Source organism: Pseudonaja textilis, chromosome 7 (genome assembly GCF_049901715.1).
Source record: "Pseudonaja textilis isolate UNSWEBS1 chromosome 7, rPseTex1.2, whole genome shotgun sequence".
NCBI lineage: Eukaryota > Metazoa > Chordata > Lepidosauria > Squamata > Elapidae > Pseudonaja > Pseudonaja textilis.
The window spans coordinates 61,035,939-61,054,920 of NC_141996.1; the positions used below are offsets into that span (position 1 = coordinate 61,035,939).

Below are 18,982 nucleotides of genomic sequence, written 5' to 3' on the forward strand. Positions count from 1 at the left end.
CTGCTCATCCTGATCAGAGTAGAAAGTGGATCTATGTTTTTATCTGTAGAGAACTGGGTTATTGCTTGGGTTCCTAGCATATCATGCAACTTCCTGCATCAGAATATTGGTTCATGTGCCCCAACAGACGCGCGCGTGCGCGCGCGCACACACACACACACACACATTTAGTTAGAACAATGGGAACAACCTCTTTATTCCCAGTATCACAGCAACTTTTGCCTAGTAGAGGCACATTTCCAGCTTAGCCCTAAATTATTTGTCCATCAAGCTGGATCTGAGATCTAGGATTACTGATTATTGTTACTAAAATACAATAAGACTACAGTATCATAATATTCATTGTGCTTTGATTGGATGAGAGGAAAGTAAGTCCACCTGAAAAGCAAATAGTAGAGAGAAATAACTATTTAAAGATTATATTTTTAAAAAATAAAATCATGTAAAGCAGTGGCCCCCAACCTTTTTTGTACCACGGCCCAGTACCGGCATCACAAAATGATCCATGGACCGGTACCAGCATCAGCACACACGACCAAGGCAAGGCGAGCCAAGGGACTGGCCAGCTAGCTGTCCTCCACTTCTCCCCGCCACCTTCAACTCCTCCTTTGTACCTTCGCGCGGTCGATGGGCTTTTCGGACTCTTTCTTAATCTCCTCCTGAGTAATGTGAGACTCCACCGCCATTGGGACGGCTCTTCGTTCGAAGCCGCCCCCCCCTCTTTGACGAAACTAAGATGCGAGGATTCCTTCAGCACCCAAATGCCACTTTCCATCCAACCGACAAGCTCACCCAGAAGCACTTTCTCAAGTGCCGTAGAAACAAGATGGCAGTGCCCGAGCAAAGTAGGCGGCCCGGTACAAAATGATCCACAGACAGGTACCGGTCCAGGGCCCGGTGGTTGGGGACCCCTGATGTAAATAGGATTCATATCCTATTTTTGTCCTAACCATTTTGTCTCCTGTTTTAAATTAATACATTTTGTATGTTTTTTTTAAGTATATGAAGAGACTTTGAACATCGCAGAATAAGAGATTAGGGGAGCTTTAATTCATTTAAAATAATGGCATTTTATTGTATTTGTTTTTAAAGTATATACCCGCTTTTAGTTAAATTTGCTTGTACTTTCTTGAATACTTAGCAAGAACACAAGGACATCGGATACACTTAACAAGCAACAACAGACACTCAGGATGCATATAGATATTCCCAGAGCTCAACTTCTCATTGAAGAGAGAGATACAATGGAAACCATTGGTAAGCTGTCAATAGCCTCATTAGCTTAATTTATATAACCCAGGACCTATACCTTTGTGTATTTTTAAAATATAATTTTGTTGCAACTTGGGGAAAATCATCACAATTAATTTGTTCTGCTTTTGATTGTTGTTGAGCTGTAAGAAGTGGCATTAAATTTTCATGTACAATTCTATTTATGCTTACTCAGAAATATGTTCTGCTATGTTCAGTGCAGGCAATCATGCAATAAGATTGCAATGTAAAGTAATTTAGATTTAAGAATAATTCATGGGAAAATGTTCACATTCGTGCAACATACAGGAAATCTGTAAAGCCTTTCAATTTTCCTTTTAAATTATTTTTATGGGATGAAGTAACAACAACAAAAACTACCCCACACAAATCTTCACACTTTCAGGGTGTCACACATACAGACTATGCATGCGCTGACACTCTATCAGAAAACTGAACTGACTTAAACTAGGGAGGTAGTATGATACTTTTGTGAATATTCAGGTATTTTTGATGACAAAAATATATTAATCACACCCAGAAAAGATAATGAATGAAGCCATTCACCTTTTCCTGTTATCAGGGTATTATGTCCAAACAGCCAGTAATTGGGAAAGATGTGAAGCAAAACATGGATTAGGCATCTTCTTTTTAAAACAATTTTTTTTATTGGTTTTTAAAAACGAACATAAAGAAACAAAACATAAAAACATCAAGCTATCTTCCATATGTGTACATACAGTGTGCCGGTTGGTTTACAAATAGTTTTGTGCTTCCATTTCGTAGTCTTTAATTACAATTACATTGCATATAATCTCATATTTTCAATCAAAAATTAAATACCTTAGTATCATTATTAATCAATCATTTGACTACACTTTTATTCATTCATGTTTTACAAGATAATCATAATTTACTTAGTTTATTTTATAACAGTTCATATTATCATCCCAAATCTATCCTAAAATCATTTTGTAGATATAATAAGAAAGAAGTACATCTTTATATATTTATTATTTTCTAAAAGTCTACATATTTCATTACTGTATTTTATTGTCTAACCATTGATAGAAAAGATCCCAAATTTTATAAAATTGTTTATCCTCTTGTTCTCTAATTTCAAATGTCAATCTACTCATTTCAGCACGTTCCAATATTTTCTTAATGATTTCCTTCTGTGATGGTATTTTCTCATTTTTCCAGTTTTTAGCAAATACAATCCTAGCCGCTGTTAATACATTTACAACCAGGTATTTCAAGACTTTACTGTATATTTCAGGTAAAATTCCCAATAAAAATATCTCTGGTTTCAAGTCTATATTTTTTTTGTCATTTTTTCCAACCAAATGTGGATTTTAGACCAGTATTTTTTAGCATCCGCACAAGTCCGCCACATATGGTAATATGAGCCAGGTGTCTGGTGACATTTCCAACATTTTTCGGATTTATTCTTGAACATTCTTGCTATTCTTGTCAGGGGAAAGTGCCACCTTTAAAACATCTTATACAAATTTTCTTTATATGCTGTTGACATTGTCATTTATAATTTTGAGACCACAATTTTTGCCATTTCTCTAAATCGATCCCATATCCAAAATTCTTCCCCCAAGCAATCATAGTTTCTTTAACTTCTTCTTCTTCTAATTTAATTTATAATAAATATCCATACAGTTTTTAAATCACCTTTCAAAAGTGATACTTGTCAAAATCTTATCTAAATCAGTCAATTTATCATAGAAACCTTCCATTTTAGAATCTTTATCATACCTTGAATGTGTTTGCGCATATGAAAACCAATTCATCTTTATACCTTGTTCCTCTAGTTTTTGTATAGATTTGAGTTCACCCTTTTCATTCAATATTTCACCATATCTAACTGTTTGTTCCTTTTTGTATATTATAGGATAAGAAAATGCTCCAATAGTCGATAACCAGACTGGAATTTTCAAATAACATTGTTTTTTAATCTTCTCCCAGTTTAACCACAGAGACTCCTGTATATAATGTCTTCTAAAATACCCCTGTGTTTTAGTTCCTTTATACCATAAAAAAGTATGCCACCCCAACAATAAATCATGTCCTTCTAATGTCAACAATCTTGTGTTTCTTAGTGTTATCCATTCCTTAACCCACATCAGATTTGTAGCTTGATAGTACAACTCCCAATTAGGCAAACCAAATCCTCCTCTAATTCTAGCATCTTGCAAAAGTTTTAACTTTATTCTCACTTTTTTACTTCGCCATATATATTTCAACACAATTTTATTTAGATCTTCAAAGTAATCTTTTCCAAGCCTAATTGGAATTATTTGAAACAAATATAAAATTCTGGGTAATATATTCATCTTGATTGTTGAAATTCTCCCTATTAGTGACAGTTGTAAATTTTCCCATTTCTCCAGATCTAGCACTATCTGCTAGCACTATCTATAATTATTCTCTCTTAATGTACTACATCTTGCTGTCAAATATATCCCCAAGTACTTGATATTATTCGTAACCTGAATTTTCAATAGGTCTGCCAGTTCTTCCTTTTGTCTTAATAGCATATTCTTTGTCAAGATCTTTGTCTTATCTTTATTTATTTTCATGTCTCTATCTTTTCTATCAATTTTGATGCTGTTTCTAAAGGGTCTTCTAAGATGAAAACCAGATCATCTGCAAATACTTGCAACTTAAATTCTTCCTTTTTAATTTTCATCCCTTTTATATTTTTTCATCTCTAATATTTCTATTTAGCACTTCCAAAGTTAACACAAACAACAGAGGTGATAGTGGGCACCCTTGTCTTGTTCCTTTTCTTATATTGATAGAGTCTGTCAGTTCTCCCTCTATCATTACCTTTGCCGTCTGCTTATAGTATATAGCTTCTATTGCTTGAATAAATCTTTTAGCAACACCCATCTGTTCCAACAGTAATAACATGAATCACCAATTCACATTATCAAATGCTTTCTGTGCATCTAGAAATATCAGAGCCATTTGTTTTTCAGGATGTGCCTCGTAGTATTCCAAGGTATCCAAGATTACTCTCATACTGTCTTTAATTTGTCTCTTTGGCAGAAATCCATTTTGATCAAGATGGATAAAATTATTTAAATATTTTTTAAGTCTTTCTGCCAATATTGAAGCAAAAATTTTATAATCTGCATTTAGTAGAGAAATGGATCTATAGTTCTTAATTTGTAATGGGACGGCCGCCTCTTTTGGAATAAGTGTAATATAGGCTTCTGACCATGATTTAGGTATCTTCTTCTTTAACATAACTTCATTCATAACTTCTAGCAAAGGAAGATTCAACTATTCTTATAATGTTTTGTAAAATTCTGCCGGAAGTCCATCTGGGCCTGATGCCTTTCCATTATTTTGCTTCTTGAGTGCTTCAGTTAACTCCATCGTTATATTGCTTTCTAACATTTTTTCAGTCTCTTTAGGTATCTGAGGTAAATTAGCATTCTGTAAGTACTGTTTAACTCGTTCCTCATCAATATTCTCTTGCATATATAATTTCCCATAGAAGTATCAAATGATTCCCTTCTTCTCTTTACTACCGTGGCAAACTTGGCCTTGGTCATCTATTAATTGCAATATTTTCCTTGATTCTTTCTCCTTTCTCAATTTGTATGCGAACCATCTACCTGGTTTGTTTGCGTCTTCAAAGTAGTTCTGTTTAGCACCTCTAATTTTCTGTGCTAATTCTTTTTCTATTTGACCCATTTTATGTTTAATTATATCCATTTTTAGCTTGATGTCCTTTTTCTGTGGCATTTTCTGCAGCTCTTTTTCAAGTCTTTTATACTCATCCTCTAAGGCCTCAGAGGCTAGTCTTTTCATAGTATTCCTTTTCCTTGTATAGTCTATTATCAAGCCTCTAACATATGCCTTCATTGTATCCCATACATTCTGAATTGATGTATGTTCTTTTTTGTTTTCTCTAAAGAAAAAAGCCAATTCTTTCTCCATCCACTGTGTGAAGTCTTTTTCCTTTAAGATAGTATTATTTAATGTCCATCTAGATCTTCTTTTTTGTCCTTTCCATTTAATTGTCACTGGATTGTGATCTGCCCACGTACTTGTTTCAATATTTATTTCTTGCATATTAGTTATTAATTCTGTTGACATCCATATCATGTCTATTCTGGACCTTGATAAATGTCTATTTGAATAGAAGGTGTATTATTTGGTTTTAGCATTTCTTTCTCTTCATGTATCTTTTAAGTTTATTTCATCTACCATTTAAAAAAAAGATTTAGGGAGAGTCTTTCTGTTTTGCTTTATTGTTTTCTGTGCTGTATAGTCCAATTTATTGTCTAGAATTCCATTAAAATCTCCCATCATGACTATATTAGCATAGTCCAGTTCGATTATTTTCATATGTAATTTTTTGTAGAATTCTTCTTGTTTGTCATTCGGAGCATAAATTGCAATCAGGAGTGTTTTCATATTATTGTCCATTATTTCCACCATTAGTATTCTTCCATCATCATGGGTATTAATCAATTTTGCTGGGGTGGTCTCTTTAATATATAAAACCACTCCTCTTTTCTTACATTGGGTCAAGGAAGTAAATATTTTCCCTAGCTTTGGCTTTACCAGCAATTGTTCATTGTCAATTGTTTTTTAATATGTACTTCTTGTAGACAAATTATATCATATTTTAATTTCTCTAATTTGTAAAAGTTTTTCCTTCTTTTAACGGCTGAGTTAAGTCCATTTATATTAATTGTAATCAATTTTTTCTCTTCCATGGTTATATTTTATAGTTAGGTTTAGCAGCTCTCGTAGATCTTAGTTCACGTTGTTCTTTGGCTTCCACCTTTCCACCTACTGCACCTTCTTCTTTTTCAGTCGCTATTTGGCAGTCCTCTTGGAATTCAATTAGTGAGATCTCTTTTTCTGCCTCTTCCTCTTTCCTTCCAAAAAGTTCTGTATAAAATAATTCCACTTTCTCAATTGAGTCAATTCTATGTCTCTGTTCTTGCCATGTGAACATTAAACCTTCTGGAATCAGCCATCTATAATTCACCTCTTTTTTAAGTAGCATTTTAGTCAGGAATCGGTATTCTCTTCTCATCTCTCTCACTCTTCTGGGTATTTGTTTCAAAACCACAATCTCCTTGTCTTTATATTTCAATGTTTTCTCTTTTGCCACTTGCAATATTTGCATTTTAATGGCTTTCTTTGTAAATCTAATGTGAACTTCTCTTGGTAAGCTATTTCTCATTGCATATCTTGTGAAAACTCGATAAACCTCATCTAGAAGTTGAAGAACCAGGAGCTGTAAATTTCCTACTCATTTTAAGCAATTCAAAATCTTCAGGTTCTTCTAAACCTTAATCCAATTGTGAAGTAACCAATTATAGTTCAAAATAAAAATAATAGAAAAAAGAAGCCCAATAATAATGATTTTAAAAAAGGAGGACAAAATTTCTTCAGGTTCTTGTATACCTTAATCCAATCAATAGTTAGATGAAGAAAAAGGCTTGAGAAAGAGGGCGGGGGAGAAAAAAAAGGAAAAGGAAAAATTCTTCAGGTTCTTCGACACTTTAATCCAATTGAAAGGTCTCAATAGAAAAGAGTGCATGAGAATAAACCAGAAAGGTAGATGAAAAAACAAAAATACCAGAAAAGGAAAAAAAGGCTTTTATGGCTTTCCCTTTAAAATAAAAAGCAAACGTAGAGATTGGACTTCCAAAGAAAAAAAGAAAAACAAAGACTATCTCCAACAAAGCCAAAAACCCATATAGTTATTACAAGGGGAAAAAAAAGATAAAATGAAATATAATAAAGCTGGTGAGGAGGGATAGCACAACTTAGAAAAAGTAAAAAAGGCACACTGCACTTTGTTTAGTTATCCAAGGCTCTTATTATAGCTCTCTTCTCCAAAAACTTATCACCCTTCTTTTCCCCTCAGTTTCAACACCAGACTCCAGCTGTTGATAGCAACCCAGAAGAGCACCTGCAATAATACTGTCCCATGCTCTTCCCTCTATCTTATCAAATAGCAATGTCCTTGAAAAAGACTCTCAGTTCTTTTTTTCTCAGCTTTGTCTGGTCACAGGGAAATAAAATATTTTCAAGCCTCTAGTTGGCAGTGTTACAAAGTTTCTTTGCTCTCACTTTCCCCCTCCTTTTTCGAGCAAGATATAATAAGAATTAATTAAAAAAAGAAAAAGATATTTTAAAAAAAGATATTTTTTAAAAAAAGAAATAACTAATGGGAGCCTCTAGCCTAAAATATTACAAAATCAAAATCAAAAAGGAGAAAAAAATAAATGTAAATGAAAAAACCAGTCCAGTTTCAAAATACAAGATCGTGTATAGAAAATCCAGCAATGAGAAAAAAACAAACATTATTTTGACATTCCTGTTTAAGATTGCCGCTTAATCACTTCTGTCAAAACTTTTACAGATTCTTTCTTTTCCTTAGGGTGTCCTTTCAGATCTTAGAATAAAGAAAAAGTTCTCACCAAACCAGCACACTCTCTCTTTCTGTTCTCTTCCGTTTCGGGGCTGTCCCAACTTCAGCAGCTTTAATGGCTGCCTCTTTGCCGCTGGCAAGAAGAGGTTCCCCTGGATCTACCAGGGACTTTGCGGTATCCCTGGGATTGACAGGATGCACTCTTCACTTTCACCGTCTCTTTGGGATGGTTTAGAGCCAATATATCGGCAGCGATCTCAGACCTCCAAGATCGCATGCCGTATCGTCGCGACGCCAGCTCTGCCCTCGGATCAGGCATCTTCTTAAAGAAGTCAGATACTTCTTTAAGAAAACTGATGAGAGGAGGTTGTTGTTAACACAGATATTTGATCCATCATTTTCTCTTGTCATTTATTTCTTAGTAAAAGCTGGCAACAGAGACAGGGCTCAGGTGGTTACTCTGCTCAAGTCCAAGTACTGCTAAAGTGCCTTTTGAAATAGAAAGGCTGACTCCAATCATAGCAGTAGTTTTCCCCCAAAACCTTGTGATTCCTCTATTTCTGTATGCCTCCATTATGTTTGAACAACCCTTTATCTTCTTTATAATGTTCTTGTACCCTTGTTTGTATTTTATTTATTTCATGAATGCAGAAGATACTGTATATAGGATGGTTTTAATCTTATTAGTATGGAAATGGTAGTAGCAGACCAAGAGTTCCAAAGCTAAATCGGTGTGATAATTAATGAAATAATTGATTGGGATGGGCAACTCCTGCTCTATTTTCAGTTCTGAGTCACACATCCAATTTTCTTGGAATTTTTCTAAAATTAATTTAAAATTACTTCAATTATCTTTTGTGTGAGTGTGTCCTTGACTTCAGTTTTTGAGTCTTGGTGACTGGCTGGTCTAGTCCCTGCAACTATTTTGGCCAGATTTTTCAGCAATGATTTGTCATTGCTTTCTTCACCCGAGGGCTAAGAGAGAGACTGGCCCAAGATTATCTAGCTGGCTTTGTGTCTAAAATGGGATTAGAACTCATGATTTCACTGTTCTTGGGTTAATCACTATGCCAAATCCTTAGTTCCCATTATTTTTCAGGATAGGTTACTAACATGCATGTTAGTTAAAATAACAGCCCTCCCCCCCCCACCCCCACCCCCCCCAAAAAAGCTTAATAGGATTGTGTCTATACACTTGGATACATCAGTAGTTTGGGGAAGAAATGAAGTTTGTTACAATGTTGACAGGCTTGAACCCTAGGCGCTATCTAACAAAATGATATTCAATGGTGAAAAAATAAGGTTCTACATTAAGGTAAGAAAAACCAAATTCACAGATAACAATATATGAGTTACCTCACTCAATAGTAGTAACCGTGAAAGGGATCTCGGAGTCCTAGTGGACAATCATTTAAATATGTCAGCAGTATGCTGCAACTGCCAAAAAAGACAACACAGTTCTAGGCTGCATAAACAGAGGGATAGAATCAGGATCACATGAAGTGTTAATGCCACATTATAATGCCTTGCTAATGCCACACTTGGAATACTGCATCTAGTTTAGATCACCATGATCTAAAAAAAGATGTTGAGACTCTAGAGTGCAGAGAAGAGCAACAAAGATGATTAGGGGACTGGAGGCTGAAAGAACAATTGCTGGAATTGGGTCTGTCTAGTTTAATGAAAAGAATGACTTGGGGGGACATGATAGCAATGTTCCAATATCTCAGGATCTGCCATAAAGAAGAGGGAATCAAGCTATTCTCCAAAGCACCTGAGAGCAGGACAAGAAGCAATGGATGGAAACTAAACAAGGAGAGAAGCAACCTAGAACTTAGAAGAAATTTCTTGACAGTTAGAACGATTAATCAACATAGCAACTTTCCTCCAGAAGTTGTAAATGCTCAACACTGGAAAATTTTAAGACGAGATTGGATAACCATTTGTCTGAAATGGTATAGGGCATTGATGGCTAACCTTTTTGTCATGGTATGCCAAAAGTGCGTGCATGCACAAGTACCTGCATCCATATGCAGTGTGCGTGCAATCCCCCCCTGCATATGCACATGGAACCCCCACGCACTGCATGCCTCTGCGCAGGTATGTGTGACCCCCCCCATGTGCCCAGCCTCTCTGCATGCACGTGCATTTCTCATGCATGCCCCACCCCCCACACATGCTCAGCAGATACCCAACAATCAGCTGGCTGGCGGGAAGTGCATGCGCATGCTCAGTGGACCTGATCCAGGGCGATGGCTCGTGTGCCAGTAGAGATGGCTCCATGTGCCACTTCCGGCACGTGTGTCACAGGTTCACCATCATGGGTATAGGGTTTTCTGCCTAAGCAGAGAGTTGGACTAGAAGACCTCCAAGATCCTTTCCAACTCTGTTATTCTATTCTACCTTTTAATTTGGAAATTAAAAACAGAGACTAGCAAGTTGTTAGTCTATTAATGCATGATACAAATGAAACCATGAGAGGTCTGTTCACACAAAATCAAATAACTTTTGAATCTCATAACCGAACACAATTTTGATGGAATCAAGTTCATAATTACTTTTTATTTTGAATAAGAAGACACAACATGTACAACTTTGTCTTGTGTGTGTTTTCTTTTTTGTAATTTACTTAGATTATGCAGCATTAATTAAACTCATGACATAATGGATAATGTATATCTTTTCTAGTGGTTACCCTAAGTATTAGATAACACAAGTATATATGGGTTGATTCAAATAAAAAAAGGAATGGGTCTTTGATGTTTAAACTTACTAGGAACTAAATAAAAATGTAATCAAAAAATTGTTGTTTTTGACTAGTTCCAGATTTTAAAAGAGTCAAACAACATTAATTAGATTTTTGAAAGTATCCATAGGTTATTTTATACAGTACGATAATGAAAAATAAATAAATTCTTAATTCTTTTATAAACTTTGTCAAAATGACACATCATAAGCATGTACTTTCTTTCCCACAGATGACAGATCTACGGTCTTGTTAACTGATGCTGATTTTGGAGAGACATCAAAACAGAAATCCTTGACAGTTACTCATACAGTACATTATCAGTCAGTCTCACAAGCCACTGGGCCATTGGTGGATGTTTCTGATGCCAGACCAGGAACAAGTATGAACAACTTTTTCAGTGGAATATTTAAAAAATGAAAAAATCATGTTGTGGTTTTTGCACTATGGTAGAATTCCAGAGCAAAATGTACAGATGTCCAGAGGAAAACCAAGTCATTTGAAGAACATCTCTGTGGCAAGATGGGGAGAAGTGATTGTGTATTGTACAAAACTTCAGAATTTGTCTAGAAATTGCAGACAAAATGTTTTCGGATATATTTTAGTTCAGAGGAAGACTAGATATATGTTTACTTAGTTTGAGATAAGCTATTGCCTTTTTCTTTTGCATGCTTTATGTATCAATTATTTTTCTTAAAAGTTATGCAAAGACTATTATTCCTCTAGTGCTAGTATAGCTAACCTATGGGTTGTGTGGGGCACCAGAGTAGGGTATTTTGCTGAAAACCAGCAGTCTATTGCCAAATTGACATTATTTTTTTAAACAAAGCTTGGTATAATCAGTTTCCAATATTAAAACATTTTGAAGTCTCCTAAAACACTAAAAATAAAATAACCTTGGATATACCGACCAAGTGATAATCACTGACATATTTGGAGATAAAATAATACTAATATTAATACTACCTTGATCCCCCAGTGAGGCACTACCTCAGAAGTAGGATCCAACAGGTATAACTACCGGTTTGGTGATTTTATGTTTTACGCACACATGCACGTTTCACCTAGGTCAACAGGGATCATGCTAGATACTGGCGTTTCTGGAATCTGATGAAAAATGGGCTGTAGGACCCAGGACTGTTGGCTGAGCAACCAGGGCCAGCAACTGCAGAACTGCTGGAAGACAATATGTTTACTCTTAGCTAATATACTGAGATTGAAAACAAAGAAGTAAATAACTGCTCTTACAGATCAAGTTCGACAAGAACAGGATGTTTAAATGAATGTGCAATGCTGGAAAGAACAACGTCCATAATCAGAAATAACAGAATGGAGGTTGATTTATAATATGAAATAAAGTGTATGCAGAAGAGAAGAATTGCAAAATCATCTCCAGAGCAAAGAAATCAAAACCTTACCAGGGCTATAGAGGAAAACCAGGGAGAGTTGGCAGTAAAAGAAGCTAGTACAGCTATTAAATTGTTTTCATTTGAAAACCAGGCATCCTCTCCTCTGCTTCAGAAAGAACAAATCCCTCTAACTAAAGAAATAGAAGAACTTTCAGCAAGAATAACTGAACATCTGGAATAGCATAAAATAACAAAATAAGGTAGCCTACCTTGAAGGTTGTTCCAAAGAAACAGTTAGTGCAAGCATTAAAATATGCCAATACTGCAATATCAAGTATAAGCACTAGCTCACTGCAAGAAACTTACCAACTAATGTACAGTACATCTGCAGTTATAACTGAATATCTGAGGTGCAAAATCAACAAAGAAGAAAAAAAGCCAAATTGTGTGTCCCAAAATGGAAGGTTGTGTTGGAAAATAAGATCAGCAAGCTAACATCAGATGCAAGCAAGCAAAAAATAATGAAAGAAAAGAAGCTGAAGACAAAGACCAAATAATACATAATCAAGAGATATCACCTAAAAACAAAGAAGATCAAGAAAGCAGTGAAAATAATAAAGCAGTAAATAACAACTATAAGCAAGAAGATCAGCAGATCTATAGTTTGAATTGCAAATTATAGATAGAATCTCCAATTTCAATCCAATCAGGAAGGTTTCTACCAATCCATCATTCAAGAGACTGCAATGAATCAGTCAAGGCTTGACAAGGAAGGAACAGTGCAGTTCTGGGCACAAATGTGGGATAATCCACCAAAATATAATAGGAACACAGTTTGGTTAAAGGAGGTGGATAAGAATAAAATGAAAGAACTTGTAATAACAGCAGAAATGATGGAGAAAAGAGGAAGGAAGATCAGGAATTAGTCAACACAAGGTAAAGATGAACTGCATAGGTTTTGGTTAAAACATCTGATTGATTTACACTCACTTGTTGCCAAGCAGTTTATATATACTGCAATATATACCGCAAGAGAGAAATGGCTAACATCTGGCAAAAACTACCTGATAATGAAAAATCCAAGAAAATGGGCAGTACCTGAAAACTAAAAATCAACTATCTGCTTTTCAACAACTTTCAAATTGGTAGCTGATGCAGTCCAACAACATCTAATTGAAAACAAGTTATTTTGATCTGAGCAGAAAGGAAACAGCTCAAACAGCAGAGGAATAAAAGATCAATTCTTAATTGATAAGAAGATTCTAGACAACTGCAAGAGAAGGAAGACAAACTGGAATGTAGCTGGAACTGGAATGATTATAAGAAGGTGCTCAAATCCCTGCCACAAGATTGAATAATCAAGTGCCTAGAAATAACAAAAGTCAATAGAAAACTCAGAAGCTTTGTGCAAAAATCGATGGCAAAATGGAAGACATGGTTGCTTGTCAGTGGTGATAGTTTGGGAGAGGTTAATATCAAGAGAATAATCTTTCAAGGAGACCCACTGTCATTACTACTGTTCGTCATTGCACTGATTCCTCTGTCAACAATTCTGAGTAACTCAGGCCATGGCTATTAAACATCAAAAATATCTTTCAAGTTATCCCACCTTCTGCACAATCTTAAGCTGTATGGAAAAACACCATCTGAAGTTGAATCACTGCTCACCCCATCCATATATACAGTCAAGATATTGTAATGGAGTTTGGACTAGACAAATAAAATCAGAAAAATATTGAAAACTGGAAGAATCAAGAAATAACATATAAAAATAACATCAAAAGTCTGGATGAAGACAATCACTACAAATATCTGGGCATCATTCAGGCTGATGACAACAATGAGCACACTGAAGTCAAAAAAAGATTAGAAGTAAATACTTCAAGAGAGTGAAGATGTTAAATAATAATGATGATAAATCATGCCCATCATCCACATAGTGATATTGCCAGTCTACTTAGCAGGAACATAGATCAACATGGTACATCAGATGGTTGAAGAAGAAAACAGGTCAATGGACAATTACCTGAAGAACAATGAAGGAGATGCACTAAAGCTAGTGTACCATGGTAGCCTTACTGTGTGTTGGAGGAACTAAACTGGCCTACAAAAAGATCAAATGAAGAACAGAAAGGAGGCATGGAAAGATAATGCATTACATGACCAGTACGTTAAAAAACAATATCAGGGAAAGCAGATAATAACAAGACCTGGCAGTGACAAAGAGCAGGAAAGTTGAAGAAAGAGCAGAGGGGCTAATTCTGGTTGTGCAAGACCAAGTCTTAAGAACAAATCCATACAAACCCCGAATTGAGAAGACAGCAACAGACAGCAAGTGCCATCTCTGTAAAGAAGCTGAAGAAACAGGGGGCCATCTGGGCAGAAGATCACACAGACTGACTACAAACAACAGCATGACAAAGTAGCAACAATGGTTCACTGGAGGATCTGCAAGAAGTAACATTTGTCTGGGAGCAAGAACTAGTAGGACCATAAAATAAAATCACAGAAAATGAAGAAGCTAAAGGGCTCCTGAAATTTAGAATTCAAAAATACCCCAGATTTAATAATTGTCAGTTAGAAAGACAAAAATGTCTAGATAGTGAACATGGCAATATCTGGAGAGAACAAAACAGAAGAGAAAGAACTGGAGAGAATAACAAAACAGAAAAACCTACAAATAGAAACAGAACAAATGTGGCAAAAGAAAGCAAAGACCGTACCAATAATAATAGGTGTCTTGGGTTTAATCCCCAAACAACTGGGCCACAATTTGAACACCATTGGCACTGACAAATTTATCACCAGTCAATTGCAAAAGTTTTACTTGGAACAATTTAAATCCTATGACAATAACTTTAGCACCATGAATCATCAACATCTGTCTATTCTAGGTCCTTGAGAAGAATTTGATAGGTTGATAAAAATGCAAAAATCCAGTTTAAACATCTAGTTGACTTTGCGACAAACCCTACTACTAAAATACTAACAGGGAAAAAAGGCATACATTGCTTTCAGTCATGCAGAAGTCCTGCGAGGCTAAGAGATTTTCTGCCTCTCCAAGCCTCTCTTTATTTTTAACTATTCATTATTCATATTTGATTTTGGTCTCTTGTAGTTTTGAGAACTCCCCCTTCCCCATTTCCATAACTATGCAAACATTTCAGTGTGTTTTTTTTAATTAATGAACTTTATGAACTAGTTGTCTGAATTGTCATTATGCTTTTTTTAGGAAAGCCAAACCTTTCTAATGGCTGGAATTTGTGTTTATTTCTTTTTCTGCCAATACAAGTGGACGTGCCAACTCTTATACTAGTTTTAATATTGTTCTGGAGAAAAAGGTGCTAAATTTTGACAACATCAATACATTTTATAATGTTTGGGATATTTTCCAGCTACAAAACTCTTTATACAAGCGTAATTTATTCAGTAAGCAGATTTATCATTCTAAGGTTTTCAATTTGAGAAAAATTTAATACAGTTATTAATCACTGGAGCATTTCCTCACATTCTGGCAATGATTCTGTGAGGTTTACAAAACACAGTGCACTTTCAGTATGGAAAATCTGCAGCATATCACAAAATAGTATCCTATTTTGTTTTGCTCAGCTATTCATCTACATATTGTATTCACTCAAAAAAGGGACACTGCATTTATTGCTGAGTATCTTTATTTTTATGCTGTTATTGTACTTTCAAAAGGCAAGCAACATAGGGATAGTTTACTTTTTTAAAAATTGCTGTAAATAAAAATCAATCTTTGATATGAAGAGATGAATCATGAACAATTCTCATATCCTATGGGTAGCATCATCTTCTTAGAGATTCTAGAATAAAATATTTCTTTGCTTCTTTAATATTCCATGTTTATCAAATCTATACCTTTATATTATTTTTAAGTGTGTAAATGGGAAATATACAGTAGGACTGCTTCTAGATTATATATTGGAGAAGTGGGGGAGGGCTTCCATAAACTTATTTGTTGATATAACAAACAGCAAGATATATTTGTTTCTAATTTGTTTCTAATTTGCTTTAAAAATAAATAAATGTCCAACTATTATTTTATTTATATGACTGTCATTACTAGCTTTGCAGCTGAAATATTTAAAAGGAAATTGGATAAAGATGCACACATTGGTTGAATATATTACATATTACATGTTACATATATTACATATTATATGTTACATATATTAAATATTACATATATTATTGCTAGTAGTTGACATAACTGATTCAGTGATAGATCAGCTTCTCTGTAAGTTTTATTTTAAGACTTAGTCTTAAAATATGATTTTTGACAATGATTAATGATTTTTTCTTTTCCTCTTCTGCTCCTTGAATACATTTATTAATCAAATATGCAATTATCTTGGTTTTAATTGCAGATCCTACAACAAGAAGGAATGCAAAAGCTGGGCCTACAGCCCGAAACAGATATGCTAGCCAATGGACTCTCAATAGACCCCATCCTACAATATCAGCCCACACTTTAACAACAGACTGGAGGCTGCCAACTCCCAGGGCCACAGGGTCTGTTGATAAAGAAAGCGACAGCTACAGTGTTAGTCCATCGCAAGATACAGGTATCATCTTTAGTTAGATTTCATCTTCAAGTCAAGAAAGCATTAGTATAGATATAGCCAATAATATGCCAACACTGTACTTAGTGATTTGATTTGGCAGCTATAAAGAGAATCTCTATGAAGAGAATCTACTAGTTCTCTAGAGCAAAGGTCCCCAACTCCCAGGCCACAAAGTGGCACCAGTTCATGGCTAGCCAGGAACTGGGCTGCGCAAGCAAGCAAAGCCCATCCATGCATGCATGAGACCCAGGCAGGGCATGAAACCACACACACACCAATCCAGGGAAAAACCGCCCTCCACGGAAGGAGTCCCTGGTGCCCAAAATGGGGGCGCTGCTCTAGAAGCTTTCCTGAAATAGATGTGGCTCATTGGATGACTGAGAATCTCTATAGACACTCATTGGTGTACTTTATCCTAAGAATATGCTCTTTTCTACTATATAAAATTCAGTTTAGGAGCTGATTCATTAAACTGGAGACTGTTCGTATACTCATGCTATTTGTATGTTGCCCATTCCTGAAAACTCTTTGTCTGATTTATTTATAGTCCCACTCCCCAAACTGCTTTAAGACATGTCTCAAATAGCAGATCATGTCTACTGACCACTTGATTAACATGGAAAATCAAATGATTAAATCAAACAAATAAAATTAAAATATATTGCTTTAATTATTAACCTAATTAGACAAATTTATGGATAAATTTCACAGAATGTTTTGTAGATCCTGTCTTACAAAAGCATAAAGTCAGATATAGAGGTAAAAGAAATTAATATGTTTTGTTTGTTTGCTTGCTTGCTTTAGAGATTCTTTCAGAATGGCTGATAACTTACTACTTGGTTTTGATCTGGTTTCAATTTTGATCTTTCTTGTTGGATCAAAATCCTGAAACAGAATAGATTTAATCCATTGCACATTTTGTCATCTACCTAATCGGTTCAAATCAACCTTATTTTGTTTGGAAGTTGGCTGAATCAAAAGTTCAGATGCACAGCTGGTAGAAAACTATTTGAATTGACCAAACTACCAATTAAAAATGAACGTGAAATGAATTCATAGCTTTCAAAAAATAATAAAGAAGCTCTGAAATAAAATGTAAACTTCCGTGTCTTTTTCGTTCCTCAGTGTTAAATATGGATTACTTAAAATACTATTTATTTGAAATTATGTAGAGACAAATAGGAATAGATATGGACAAATATTATTTTCAAGGTGTTTTCTGAGAGTTAACATTTATCCCTTCTATCCAATACATTTGAAGATACTAATTTGACTTAAAAGAGAAATCATTCAAAAAATTAGAAAAATGGAATTAATAGCAATAATTTCACTCTGAAACAAACCTTTTTCTTCCCATTCTGTAATACTGATTTTGCATGATAGAAATAAAGAAACTATCAGCAAAACCCGAGAGCACAGAATGCCATATTGTATGTGCGTGCTATAAAGGATGTGAAAATCCTCATGGGAATATACAGTAGAAAGCCATGCTTTTGCTGATTGCTGCCTTCTGAAGGGATTTCCTTTTTCTTCATTGTTTAGATCGAGCAAGAAGCAGCATGGTCTCCACAGAAAGTGCCTCCTCCACATATGAAGAGCTAGCCAGAGCATATGAACATGCCAAGATGGAAGAGCAGCTGCGACATGCAAAGTTTACCATCACAGAATGCTTCATATCAGACACCTCATCAGAGCAGCTTACGGCAGGGACTAATGAATATACAGACAGCCTGACCTCAAGCACCCCATCCGAATCAGGGATTTGCAGATTCACTGCATCTCCTCCCAAACCTCAGGACGGAGGACGCGTGACAAACATGGCTGTTCCAAAGGCACATCGGCCAGGTAGGCATCTGTTTTAATTCCATCTGTTTTAATTCTAGGAATGAGGCAAACAAAAGCATGGCAAAAAGGTAAAAAAAAAAAAAATTGGCAGCAAAAATTCAGTGCTGATTTGTATAACTTGTCAGTAACAACAACTCCTTCTTAGTGGGTTGTATGGCAGAGCAAAGCATAATGTTCAACTTTTCAGTCTACTAAGAAGGAGTTGTTGAATACTGAAGGTTTTTAGATCCCTGCCTTCAGAACCATGACCATGCTGAGCTGCTAATCTAAAGACTCTAATTGGTAAAAAAAAAAAAAAAAAAGTCCAAGTGAGAATAAGAATTTATTCATAGCTAAACCCAGTAATATTTTTCCACAACTGAGTACTCTTATGCCTGCCAGCCCTTCAACATGACCTGAGCTCTGACATTTTGTTTCAAGGACGTTCCTCCCCCCGACCCCCCAAAAAATATTGGTAAGAATACTTTTCAAGGCTTTGTTTGGTCATCAGAAGAAAACTCCTCGTGATTGTCAAGGGTATTTCAAGGGGGCTTTTATATTCAAGATTGTGGAGGAAAATATTTCCTCCTGGTTCTGGATTTCCTTGTTACATTATTTTAAAGCATTCCTCCTGCCTCAGTAAGGAGGCCATTCTTTTTTATTGCCACAAGTTAATTGCAAAGATTCACTGGTGTTGATTTAAATAGGTGTAATACATTTGTAATCACTATTGCTAGTCTGTATCTAACAGGTCCGAATTATTGGAGATATAACTCAGGTTATTTCTAGCATAAGTTCTAGT

At 35.3% G+C, this 18,982-nt stretch overlaps 1 protein-coding gene across 2 annotated transcripts in view; it reads left to right on the plus strand.

The window, feature by feature from the left end:
• DSCAM (DS cell adhesion molecule) overlaps positions 1–18,982 on the plus strand; it is a 420,440-nt gene that overhangs the window by 367,917 nt on the left and 33,541 nt on the right. Inside the window, exons 29-32 of one of the 2 annotated variants that reach the window (XM_087937791.1) lie at positions 1,142–1,257; positions 10,651–10,800; positions 16,159–16,356; positions 17,899–18,201. In XM_087937791.1, coding sequence (XP_087793917.1) covers positions 1,142–1,257; positions 10,651–10,800; positions 16,159–16,356; positions 17,899–18,201 — 767 coding nt within the window. The remainder of the gene's footprint in view (positions 1–1,141; positions 1,258–10,650; positions 10,801–16,158; positions 16,357–17,898; positions 18,202–18,982) is intronic. The other variant, XM_087937792.1, reaches the window with a different exon arrangement.